This window comes from Balaenoptera borealis, assembly GCF_965194805.1.
Source record: "Balaenoptera borealis genome assembly, chromosome: 3".
Taxonomy (NCBI): Eukaryota; Metazoa; Chordata; class Mammalia; order Artiodactyla; family Balaenopteridae; genus Balaenoptera; species Balaenoptera borealis.
The window spans coordinates 179642246-179656070 of NC_138866.1; the positions used below are offsets into that span (position 1 = coordinate 179642246).

Genomic DNA, 13825 nt, shown 5'->3' on the forward strand with positions numbered 1-13825 from the left:
CCTCTCATTATCTTTACATGGCTTACGATGCTCTTCAGAGTTATTGGAAACATTCTAACCTGGAACGACAGCATATACACATGTAAGCACAGACACTGTAAAAAGCCAAGGCCACAGATGTGAGCGAGTGAGCGCGGCAGTACCTCGGAGGGGCGCATCATCGTGACTGCCGTCCAAAATCTCTAAAAAGTCTCGAGTACACGTTGTGCTGCTTTCAAGTCCAAAGTGGCTAAAGGAGAGGGTGATATGATTGACTGAAAGGGAAAAAGAGAAGACTCTTTAATAACGTTCTGGCAAACAAAACATACGGGGAATGATATTTCACCTCTGATCCTTTCTCCTGCTGGTTCTGCAGCAGGGAAGCCATGAATCTGGCAGATGTGCACAGGGGGACGGACGGGGGAGGGGGGTGAAGAGGAAAAGTAACAACGGCTCTGCTAAAAGCTCTCCTTTGAAGAGTAATTGAATCCATGCTTTTGAAAATGTCTGTAGATTCTGAAACGCTGGTACTGGGAAGAGAACCCTTGGGTCGGTTTATTTCATGAACGATGGGGAGTGGACCCACTGTTGCTGTGTTCCTCTCAGAAGTATTTTTCTTTAAAGAATAGTTTCCTTAAATTCTGATTCTTCACCTGTGCTTGTCAATACGACACATTTTCCTCTCCGGCACACGTATCCTAGCATTCTCAGTGTTACTTTAAGGCCAGAACCGGGGAAACGGGAAGTTCATTCATTTATAAAGAGAGCTTTGAATTACTTGCAGAAAGGTACGTGCCTGGGTACATTTTCCTTTTGTTTTCTTCCAGGGTCCCAAATCTTCAGAATAGGATCTTTCCCTATTGCTGTCTTTATACCAGTGACCTCTTTCATCTAAATGCTTTACAGCTGTTTAGAAATTATCCTTAGGTGCAAGACTGTGGGACGCGAGGCAGGGGACTTCTTTATTCAAGGCTCAGTTCCTGGCTACTTTCTTTGCCAAAGGATTACATCACTGACCCCCAAATGACATGCAGGGCAATAAAGATACCATTCTGTTAATGCTTAACATGCCTAGGAAAAATGTTAGAGAATATTTAAGCCAAACTCTTCTTTTTTTAGATGAGCTAATGGGGCCTCATCGGCATCAGTGACTTTCCTATTATCACACGGGTCATTAATTAGAGAGCGGAGTAAAGAACTTAATGCCTTTCCCACATTACGTCTGAAATCATCCATTTTTCCTGAAAACCTCAAGAAAGGGCAGGGCTCATTCGAAACGGGGTTCATAATGGCTCTGGGATCACCCTCTTCGCAGTCGTTTTGCTTGAGTCCTTAGGGGTCTCCTCACTTTCTCTGTAAAATGTGGACAGTAATCCTTACTACCAGATTGTTACCAGAGCAGAAAATAAGATTCTAGGATTCTAAACAGAACACAATGCAAGCACGTATTAAAGGTTTCTTAAGGCCTACGCTGGGATTTTTTTTAAATACGTGCATCACAGGAGAGACCAGGTTTTATAATTAACTTCCACCTTTATTGAAGACCAATATGTTCACGGCACTGCATCTCCAAACTACGAGTTATTAATTTTCCAGTCTATGGTTCTTATTGTTCATTTATTCACTTAGCAACTGCCTTGAGCATCTACTACACTCAAGGCACAGGTGTCAAAAACTTATTTATCCACTATTTTTGCTTACCCCCAATCTCACACGCCTGTCATTTCAACTAGGTTATAGGTTTTTGCTTTGTTTCGTTTCCTTTGCTAGGCCTTGAAATTTAAAAAATAATTAAATTAAGAATAAACAGTAAAAGTTACTTCCTACCAGATTAGGAAACCCTTGTTCTTGTGCACATCAGGAAATGGGACTTCCAAAAACAGGAGAGGAAGGCCATCAATTGTTACCACCGAGGAGATAAGAACATGAGTCATAGCTGGACTTTCCCACAGACACCAAGCACCCTGGATTCTTTTTTATTTTTGTTACTTACACGGAGGCTGGGCTTGAATTATCCAGCTGCAGTTCTGATTGTTTGGATAGTTGGCAGGGAACAGGGGAGAGGATATCGTATCAACGGAGTCGGTGAGGATGTAGCCGCCACAGGCTGAGGGACACACAAGCGCACACATATGTCACACACTTTTGATTTCTGCTGACCCTCCAAAACAATTATTTGAAGAATGAAAGCGTAAATGATGTTTCCTTATTTCTAAAAGGCATGTCAAGGAAGTTCTCTGCCAAGAAAGCTGCACATAAACCATGAGAAAGTGGCAACATACTCTACGTTTATAACAGTATTCTTCAGTTACGGGAAGTGGGGAGCGGCAAAGAACAACAGATTAAATGGCTATGAATTGCCTGAATCATTCAACAAAACGCTGGCACTGATTCACTTACTCTGCCCACTTGCAAATTACAGACATAGGGATAATCTCTTTACGACTGACTTCTTTTTTAGGAAACTAAATGTTCAGTTGAAAGAGACTTCATAAGGGCGGCTGTGTGCCATCAGGGACGTGCAGAGCCCTGTGGAAGTAGAAGACGGGGGGTGTACAAAGCATCTCATGGTGCAGACAGCACTGAAGGAGGATTCAGGGGTGAGGAAGAGTGGTCCAGGTCAGCCCGAGCAAAGACAGAGGAGGGCAGGGGCTGCACCACACACGCTTGGCTGAAGCATGGGGCGCGTGAGGAGGGTCGAGTGATGCTGGAAAAAGACCAGGGCAGATTCTGTGCCCGTGGGGAACATCCAGAGAAGCTTGGGCTCCACGCCCTGGTCGGTGTGGAGACATGACAGACAATGGAGCACTGAAGGTCAGGATCAGAACTCACTACTGCACGTTGACTTTGGAGGAATATGGGAGAAGGGCAGGTGAGACCAGGAGGCTGCTAATAATAGCCCAGAGAAGACCCACTGGGGACTTCTTTGCTATGAAGCAAAACGTAAGTGATTAATTAAATGAAAAGAAAGAGTGTTGTGACGCTGTTCTTTCTTTGAAAGAACTTCGCAGTCTGTCTTGCTCCAAAGCCTTCAGTGCACCTTGGGGAGACCTCAATCCAGAAACTCTTCCTAGCAAGGGCTCTTTACTGCAGAATCCGGGCAAGCAAGTCCACTGAAACAGATGAAATGACTAAATAGACCACAGTTGCTTGAAATGACAAGGCTCCTCCAAATAAAAATCAGAGGCGTGTTAAGGGGACAATGACCCGCCCAGCTCTGGGTTCCATCTCTGACAGTGGAACAAAGGGTTAATCTCTGTAAGTCCCAGATGAAAGGCAATGGGTGAAAAGGTCTACTAGGAAGTGGTGCTTTAAGGAAAAAAAATGGGGAATTTCCTGGCGGTCCAGTGGTTAGGGTTCAGCGCTTTCACTGCAGTGGCCCGGGTTCGATGCAGGCCGTGTAATGCGGCCAAAACAAAAAGAAAAAAGAAAAAATCAATGGAAAACAATACTGATTCTTCAGGTGGAGAGCGACCACTACCTTGAGGGTTAGAACCTGACTTTATATTACAAGAAAGTCTTGTAATTTATAGTGGCGTATCTCTTAGCATAAAACTTTGGATAAATACTAGATAATATATCTGTGAATAAATGAATCTGCATAAACACTTCTTTAATAGTGTCTCTAATATTAAAGGCACTTTTAAGTGTTATTCTGAAAATTTGCTTGAGAGATACAGAGACCCCAAGGAAGTTCACATCACCTAAGTTAGACAAAGGAAAAGTTAAAAGTGTCAACAGTTGGAATCATTGCAAACCATGGTTCCTTTGTTCTACTTAAATTGTCGCATGTTAAGTAGAAAGCTGGGACTGATTTCTGAGGACCGGTCTCATTTTACTGCAGCACCAAGAGGGGCACTTAAGAACAGATGGTTTGTGCTTCCGGGAGACCCACGCGGAACTTGCCTTGTCTGAAGTGAGCGCGGAACCCCCGGCTCTGTCTGGAAGGGCCAGACTGAAATCGCAGGAAGAGGCTGTTTCCCGAAGAGGTGATGGGGTTCCTCAGCTGCTGTCTTCCACACACACCGGCAAGGCGAGGGGCTGCGGAGCTTAAACCATCAAATGCCTACAAAGAAAGACAACAGGGAACACAGTGGTTCAGAACTTCAGATCTGCCTCTACAAGACGCCTGCTCCGTGGAGTACCTGCACGTCGGTGGCCTAGGAGAAAACACATTTGCTGGAATCCAGTGCTTCATTTTATTGTCTTGTCACTCAGGTCCACTGGAGTGTCTGAGTCTTTGGTCATCTCTAGGAAGACTGTAGGGATTTCAGTAGGAGTTTCTGTGCCAGAGAAACTCGCCATTAGATCCCTAAATGCCGTGCCTTTCCCTGCTTTCTGCCTCTCCTGACTCCAGGGCAGTTACCTCATGGGCCATGCTCACATGTGCTGATACAAGAATGAATATGGAGCAAATACATAAGAAATAATGAGGAGGAATCATTCATTTCCAGAAACCCAGCATTTGCTGGAACTTTACGCTCTTCATGGGGTCATGGTCAAGAGGAAGAGAAATGGTAGAATTCTTTCAAATGACATAGTGATGTGACGCTGATTTAGAAAATTACCTCATTATTTTAAAAAATATATTGGGCTCTGTGCTGCCCAGTTCTGTGCTGGGACTTAGCTGACCTTCCATATGTGCCAGTGGAACAGAGTTTACATTACAGACCCCCAAAATTGCTGTGCTGGTGTGTGAAACTGAAGCTTGCACATTTCCTTGGGACTCTGTGCGCCCGGTGTGAAACCTTGAATGCTCTTATGCGTAAACCGGGGGGAAATGAGTTCTTTGTCTCTGGACGATAATAATAATGACAGCAACCATTCATTAAACGTTTACTATGAGCCAGGAACTGGATTCAGCCTTTCACATATACTATCCAGTTTCCTCCTCCCCAGATTCCCTCCATTTTCAAGAAGAGGATAACGGATGCACAGAGAGCTCACTGATGTGACCAAGACACACAGTTCCTAAGAGGGAGCCGGACATGGTGAACCAGACAGCTAGGTTCTGGAGCCCAGAATTAAACCTTTCGTTTTGTCCAATGCAAGATTTCAATTAAGCAAGATAGATGCATCAGCTGGCCAACCACCAGGGTGGGAGTAAAAGCGTGAGGTTAAAATATGACTGTTTCATGCAAAATAAATTGCCATTTACATTTCATAAGAAAGCCCTGGGAGAAAATAGAAAGTCAGGAACTTAATACAAGGAAGGTACACACAAATGACTTTAGAATACCTAGTGATGATTACAATCAGTGTTCTCTGTAGCACGTAAGTATGACTGGGAGGTTATTCTCAGTTTAATTTATATGAGCACGTGAGTCAAACATCAATAGGGTTTTTAACTCTCTAATGAGGGGGCGAAAACTTTTACAATAACGAACTTCATATAAATGCTCTGGAGCGTCACTTCTTTTTTCTTTTTCTTTGTTTCCCTCAATGTCCTAATTTTAAAAATCTATATATCCAATAAAACTTTAAAACTGATTTTCACTCAACATTTAAAGGTTGATTAAAAACTAAATTATATATTCTCAACCAATTCAAAACATAGTTTCCAATCTAGTGTGATTGCCTCTTTTGAATACCTTGAATACCTTAAATAGGAGCCAAAATCACATATAAACCATCATTACACAACCTCTTGTACTACATTTACACTGCAAACTACTCTCAAATATTACCACCATTGGTTTAATCCAAGATTTATTTATCTCTGTACTTGGTTTTAAACTTTCCTAAGGTTATAGCTGTAACAACCTAGGATTTCAGTAATGTTATATTAATACTATCTTGCTTTAAAGAATACCCTCTTAGAACATCTGGGGTCCAGGGGTCTGGGGAATATGGCAATTGACCCTTGGTCAAGACTGCTTGTACAAGACTACTTGTTTCTCTCAAGGTGACTGGTTTGTTTGCTTAAAAGAGCATTTCTTAAACTTTAGTGGAACATGGGTTCTATGAGGTTTATAGACGTCCCCAACAAAAACAACAAACAACACCCAACGATACACACACAGTCAGAGGATTTTTACAAGTCCATGAACTCACAAAGGCAAGACTCCTCTAGTTTCCTTTATTTCTCTCCAAATTCAGAGGGCTAGGGAGTAAGTAGATATTGTTCCTTCCCTTTCTAAGTTGTCTTTTTCTCTCTGAATGGTTGAAATCCTCTTAAGGCAAAATAAGGAAGGTAGAAAGTGAAGGCGAAAGTCATTCAGAAAGTCACGTGAATGAACCACTTCCCTGGAGGTTCTTTAAAAGAACACATCTTCTAGGAGGTCTACAAGTTTCCAGCCCCTCCTACCCCCGAGATCCTGGAATCACAGGACTTTGGCTGAAATTCATACACCTGGGGCATTACTTCACAAGGAACAGATCCAAGATAGAAGGTTTCCAATGTCCCTAAATCAAAATTATATACCAATGTCACCCTACATTTGGTTAGCATGTTGTAATTTTACAAGCACCAGTGCAAACATCCCTAAAACTAGGCCTCAACAGCATGTGATTTTTTCTTTTTTTTTTAGTGAAGAAAGTGAGACTTCACAAGTGTGCTAGCTATTAAACTATTGTCTCAGCCAATGGGAGCTAGTGACCCAAGATCATGGAGCTAGTGACCCAAGATCACAGAGCTACTGAGTAGCAGAACCAGGAACTTAATTCTCCTCTCTCCAAATTCTATATTATATCATGTTACTTCTCTTTACAATGTGTATGATAGTTATTAAGTTATATGTTCCTAATTACCATTTTATGAAAGTGTAAGACCTCACGTTATCAAGGAAACAGCTGGGGTCTTTTTTTTTTTAACAGTTTGGAACAGCAGTCCTTTTATTTGAGAGTGTTCTTAACATTTGTAATATTAAATCAATTTAAGCTTTAATTTATAAAATTATAAGGAATCCAACCTCCATTGAGTTATCAAGCTCCAAGCCAAATGTGATTCTATTTTGCCATAATCCCATATTGAAATGCTGATTTTACCAATAGGTACTTGAAAAGATGCTCAAGACAATTATCACCAGGAAAATGCAAATCAAAACCAGAATGAGAACTGATGAGGATGATTATAATTTTTGTGACTTTCTGTTTGAATAAAAAGGAAAAAAATCCCCCCCCCCAAAAAAAAACCAGAATGAGATATCATCCCACACCTGTCAGAATGAAGGTCATCATCAAAAAGACTAGAAATAAGAGTTGGTGATAACCTGGAGAAAAGGGAACCCTGGTGCACTGCTGGTGGGAATGTAAATTGGTGCAGCCACTATGGAAAACAGTATGGAGGTTCCTCAAAAAACTAACAATAGAGCTACCATATGATCCAGCAATTCTATTCCTAGGTATTTATCCAAGGAAATGAAAACACTAATTTGAAAAGACACATGCACCCCAATGTTCACTGCAGCACTATTTACAATAGCGAGGACATGGAAGCAACCTAAGTGTCCATCGACAGATGAATGGATAAAGAAGATGTAGTACATATATACAATGGAATAGTACTCGGCCATAAAAAAGAATGAAATCTTGCCATTTGTGACAACATGAATGGATCTAAAGGGTATTGTGCTAAGTAAAATAAGTCAGACAGAGAAAGACTACTACTATATGATCTCAGTTGTATGTGGAATCTAAAAAATAAAACAAATGAACAAATATAACAAAACAGAAACAGAGCTATAGATACAGAGAACAAACAGGTGGTTGTCAGAGGGGAGGGGGTGAGGGGAGGAGAGAAATAGGTGAGGGAGATTAAGAGGGACAGACTGCCAGTTACAAGATAAACGAGTCATGGGGGTGAAACATACAGTGTGAGGAACACAGTCAGTAATAATGTCGTCTTTTTGCACGGTGAGCAAGGGGGTCAAAATGTACAAACTTCCTGTTACAAGATGACTAAGAACCAGGGATGTGATGCACAACACGATAAACAGAATCAACACTGCTGTGTGTTGTGTAGGAAAGTTGTTAAGAGTCAATCCCAACAGCTCTCAGCACGAGGACACATACTTTTCCTATTTCTTCTCTTTTGTGTCTCTATGGGATGACGGGTGTTCACTAAACTTACTGGGGTCAGCACTTCACGATGCATGTAGGTCACATCATTATGCTGTACACCTCACCTTACACAGTGCTCTGTGTTAATTATATCTCAATCAACCCGGAAGAAAATAAACTTGATGTAAAATTTGCAAAAAAAAAAAATTATAAGTAAAAAACTGCAGGGAAGAAAATAGGAGAAATCTTGTTGCTATTTTTTTTTATTTTAAAGTCATAAAAATTATCAGTATGCATTTCCCTTACTTCCATTTAGTTCCCAAGGCAGAGCTAGCAAATTATATTATTACTGGCTACACACATAACATATTCACATAGCTTATAGATATATAAGCCTTATTTAAGTCTACTGCCAAGAGTTTCCTGGGCCTGGGAATTGATTTTCTGATCTGTTGCTGAGGTGGTAAAAAGAGAAATATACAAAACAAACAAACAAAAAAACTGCACATTGCAACTAACTGATTTCTAGATAACTCCAGTAAAATAAATTTTTGAAGTTGAATCCACAAAAGAAAAAGTAGCCACCATCCTTGGGAGTTCCAACTACAGGAGCTCTAAAAACAGGCAGATGGAGTTAAGCAGTAATCTAATTTCTTCACTAAAGTTAATCAGTGTCTTTACAATGTATCCAGAGTCTGTCAAATTTCCAGACACCAGCACATACATTAAAAATACCTGAACTTACCTTTATCATACAAAATAGGAGACTCTTTAAAAGAACAGAACCAGACACATAACAGACAATAAACGTCTGATGTACAAATGAGTAAGTAAATATCATATATAAGAGTCTATGACCTCTGAGAACAAAGGACTAAGGTTGAAGAAAACGCAGAGTTAAGAAAAAAGGCTGCTCCTTGTCTCGTGGATTGGGCAGTATAAACACATAGCAGGCATGATAGCGGGGAAGAGGTTATTCACGGTGGGAAGAGGTCAAGTGGAGCTGCTTTCCGGGCACAGAGGGCAGTGGAAGAGGCTCCAATCAAGGGGGGCCAGGCCACACACACGGCACCCAGGTGCCCTCTCACGGGCTGTGCCAGCCCTTCACCAGTACCACGAGAGAAGGAGGACGGCGGAAGGTGGGTGAAGGACACCGGACCGACCCCCAAGGCCCAGAGCATCCAGAACACATGACATGACGGTGCCACCGGGGGCCCTCTGTACCCTGAGCTGCAGCCAGAGGGTCGAACTGAGCCAAACATTTATGAACTTTAGTCCTTGATGCTTTATAATGTCAAGGAGATCTGAGTAAATATCAACCCCTTCTCAAAGCTGACACGTGTCAACTTCAGCTCAAAGTGATGGGGAGGAAAACCATTCAAGTGAGAGACCAGCACCCCTTCCTGATGATGCTTACAGAGGCCAATGGTCAGAGTCCAAGGACCGGCAATTTGAGAAAATAAAGGAGCCAAGCAAAGGGAACCTTTCGCCTTTCCACATACTTACTGATGATGGAAATATGTATTATTTAACAACATGCATTCTTTAAAAGCAGGTGGCAGAATTCCTTTTAAAGAGAGAATAACAGAAGGTGTTTGTTTAGCAAAACACCCTCGCAGGCTCGCAGAGAGTGACCGCCAGGGGAGAGATGCTACGTGACGTCACTGTGGACAAGTCTCTCTCCTCTCTGCCCTCCAGCTGCCTAATCTGTAAAACTGATTGACATGAGAATACAGTTCACACTGTTCATCAGCATTAAATAAGTTAAAAGACATAAAGGTACGTCGGGTCGTTTCTGGCACACAGTAGGTACTTAATAGATATTAACCTCTGCTATTAAAGTGGGACAAAGAGATTGCTAAATTGCTGTTTAAGAAATGGATAAAACATCGTAGGGAGGGAACGGGAAAGCTAGGGAGGCAAAGACAAAAAGAGGTCCAAAGATGGGGGTTCATCCAGCAAAACGGGAGCCTGAGTTGGAGACATAATCCATGAAAACCGCCCAGCTGGGGCGGTGGGGTGGGCATAGTGTGGCAACTTCTGACCCGGCCCCCAGTGGTTCAGGCCCTGTGCAGTCTCCTCCCTGGAGGGTGGCATGGACCTAACGACCTGCTTCTGATAAACAGGACAAGGTCAGAGTGAGGGGTGTCACTGCCATGGCTCGGTTGGGACAGATGGACCCTTGCACCTTGCTGGCAGCCTCTCTTGCTGGCGCTGTCCCCTGCGCCCTGTACTGCTCGCCCTGATGAAGCAGCTGCTGTGTCGTGAGAGGCTCTGCAGAGAGGCCGCGTGGCGAGGGGCTGAGGGAGGCCTCCGGCCACAGCCTGCAGAGAACCGAATCCTGCCAAGGGCCACGTGGTCAGTCACACCGGGGTTCCTGACCCGCAGAAACTAGAATTATTGTTGTTTTGTGCTATTACATTTGGGGATACGTTTTTAGGCAGCAACAAAGAACCAATCCAGGGGGTGTGAAATGAGGGACTGAGCAAGGAATGAACACTGGAGTTTTTAGGGCAAGGATGTCTAATATCACATTTTAGCTCACCTGCAATATTTAGGCAAAGTCTACCATATAAAAGAGCCTCATGTGTGTAGTATCTTGGAGAAATAAAGAAAAGAGGTCTAAATCCCAACTTTTTCTTAAAAAGGGGTAGAGAGAAAGGGAACGGCCATAAGAAGCAAGAGATAGAGGCCTTGAAATGTAAACAGTGACAAGAAATGGACACCTGGGTGACCACTCCCCCCCGCCTCACCTCTCCACACAAGAGTCCCTGGAAATATTATGGGATGATGGGTTTCCCAGGCCTCTGAGTCTCCTTTCCCTCACCTGGAGCGACTCCCTGTGTCACCTTCCACTGAAGGGACCAAAAGTCATTCACGGAACTTAGTGACTTGGAAATTACTTGAGGTCCGAGGGGTGACTGGATGTAGCGACGGGGCAGCCGGAGGGCGGGCTGAGTTGTGTACACAAAGGGAAGAAATGCAGACAGAGTGGCACCTCCACTGCCCTTGGAACCGCTGGCCCTCCCAGAGGAGCTGCAGTGGTGACGGTGACGTGCCTGGCGCGAGATGCGCATTCAGCGAATGTGTTACCCTGATGGTGAATGCCATTGTTTTCTTTCCTTGTGTCTCCCTTAGTTCTTTGGAAAGTAAAGCTATCACAGCTTGTTCAAGAATTCATAAGATCCCTTAATGTAGCAGGTTGAGTTGGGGATGACAAAGTGTCCGGTCTAGTTCAGGAAGAACAGTGATTTCTTTAAAAATCTCTGTGTTCCGCTCCAAACATTTTCCCTACAACACCAAACCCTGCTCCACAGCACAGCTTCGACAATATTCAAAAAGTGGAGGGCTTCCCTGGTGGCGCAGTGGTTGAGAGTCTGCCTGCCGATGCAGGGGACATGGGTTCGAGCCCTGGTCTGGGAAGATCCCACATGCCGCGGAGCAACTAAGCCCGTGAGCCACAACTACTGAGCCTGCGCGTCTGGAGCCTGTGCTCCGCAACAAGAGAGGCCACGATAGTGAGAGGCCCGCGCACTGCGATGAAGAGTGGCCCCCGCTTGCCGCAACTGGAGAAAGCCCTCGCACAGAAACGAAGACCCAACACAGCCATAAATTAAAAAATTTAAAAATTAAAAAAAAAAAAAAAAGTGGAGCTTAAGTGGATGTCAACACACATACTCGTCTCAAACCACACTGTTCATGGCCTCTCAGCGCGCAGCCTTCACTGACAGGCTGCGTACGGGATTCGGCCCATCTGACATTTTCCATCTGACCAGCTAAGGCCCAGAGGAGAGCACAGTGATCTTAGGTTCAGAACACCTGGGAAGCACAGGTACCTCGTGGTCAGAACACCTGGAAGCACTCTGAGAGTCAGAACACCTAGACTCCAGTCCTGGATCCACCTGGGATACTTGTTTGTTCCTGTACTTCAGAAGCTTCTGGTTATGAGTTTCATCATCTTAAAAATGGGGGTAGATAATATGAAGGTAAGTTTCTCCTGTTTCATGATAGGAATGCTCACGCATACATTTTTTAGTGGAATCTGGCAACACAGGAAATGTAAAAGCTAGCTCTTTCACTTCCGGGCGTCTACCCGAGACAAACTGTTGCACGATTGCATTCAGAAATATGGACAAGAATGTTCCTTGCTAAGGGTTGCCATAGTACAATATCAGAAGCAACTTAAATGTGCACTGACAGTACATGGGTACGTGACTCATTGTATGTTGATAAAGTTGATAAAGTGGAATCTTGTGTGGTGACAAAAGGAATGCATTAGATCTGAATGCACCACAGTGTAGAAAAACGTTCAAAACAGATTGTTGGATGAAAAGAGTGGATGGAAGAATATGTGTTAGGTTGTATTATGTTCATCAAATAAATAAATGATACAAAATAATTTATTTACTTGATGAACATAATACATTTACTTCATGTACATAATACAACATAACACATATTTGTAAAACATGCAAAATAATATTACATACTGTATACAGATGCACACATACAATGAAAAAGTACCAAAATAGCCATGGGAATTGTAAACACAATTTCTCATAAATTGGTTTCCTTTGGGCCAGGGGCTGGGAATGGAACACTGTGGGCTACACATGGGGCCTCACTTTCTCTTCAGGAATGCATTTCTTTTGGGAAAAAAAAAAAAAAAAGAACTTGAAGCAAATGTGGCCAAATATTGAGATTTAGCAAGTAGGATGCTTTTGTTCATGCTATACTTTACATGCGTTGTGTAGTTGATACTTTTCTGTATACTTAAAATATTTCATAATAGAGTTTTCAATTAAAAAAAGAGACTCTAAATAAAGGAAATAATGGGAAATGTAGACTAAGATTTACATATAAATATGCTCTTCAGAGCATTATTATAATAAGAAAAGAATAGGAGAAATCTAAGTGATCAATGATAAGCTAGTGGTTAACTCAGTTCTACGGTGTCCATGTAACTGATTATAGGGCCAAAGAAACTATTCTTAAGAAGAAGCATATTAAATAAGCTAAGTGAAAAAAGGCAGGATACAAAACTATATGCAGTTTTATCTTAACTCTCTTTGTGTATGTGTGTATAAGTGTGCATGTATGTGTTGCTGTAGGAAATGAGCCAAAATGTTAATAGTTTGTCTCTGTATTGCAATATTATGGATGCCATTAATTTCTTATTTTTTTCTTTTCTGTATTTTAGAAACTTAGTATGAGGAGCATATAAAAATTTAAAATAACATATATATTTAAAGTGCTTAAGTGTTTAGCCAGATGGACATGTGAATGACCCCATACAGAGACAGGAAAATATGCTACTCGTATAACTGTACTGCAGTATCTAAGCCAAGTGGATATTAATGCCATTTAATTTAGCCTTTTGCTGCCTGACAGGAATGTATCAAGGATATGGCTTCTGTTTTAAGATTTCCAAAACATGTGTTAGTTGGCTAATATGTACAACTGTAGTCCAGCCCTCTCTCCAAGCTCTAGGCTCAGCTATCTGACTGCATTCCAGACACCATTGCTGGTATGTTCCATCAACCTTGGAAGTCAATGTCTCAAACTGAAATCATCGCCCCCTCCCCCTAATTCCTCCTGCACCTTCACTTCTTGCCTCAGTAAATGCCAGAAGTACGGACCCGATTGCCGAGCCTTTTTAGGTCCCTCCCTTATCCCCCAGTGGAATGGATCTTTATGGTCTGTTAACTCGTCCTCCGACGTGTCTCTTGGACCCCTTGCCTCCACCTGCCCGCCAGTGTCTTGCTGTGGGACTTCATGCTGTCTTGCCTAAGTCACTGAAGGAGCCTAAAATTTCCCCTGCCTGAATTTGTGTCCCCTGTTAACT

At 42.6% G+C, this 13825-nt stretch overlaps 1 protein-coding gene across 1 annotated transcript in view; it reads right to left on the reverse strand.

Annotated features, from left to right (window-relative positions):
• The window catches only part of CUBN (cubilin), a 283798-nt gene that overhangs the window by 121495 nt on the left and 148478 nt on the right, over positions 1 to 13825 (reverse strand). Inside the window, exons 34-36 of the mRNA XM_082385173.1 lie at positions 3886 to 4045; positions 1973 to 2086; positions 144 to 254 (exon numbers count right to left, since the gene is read on the reverse strand). Of these exons, the coding sequence (XP_082241299.1) occupies positions 144 to 254; positions 1973 to 2086; positions 3886 to 4045 (385 nt within the window). The remainder of the gene's footprint in view (positions 1 to 143; positions 255 to 1972; positions 2087 to 3885; positions 4046 to 13825) is intronic.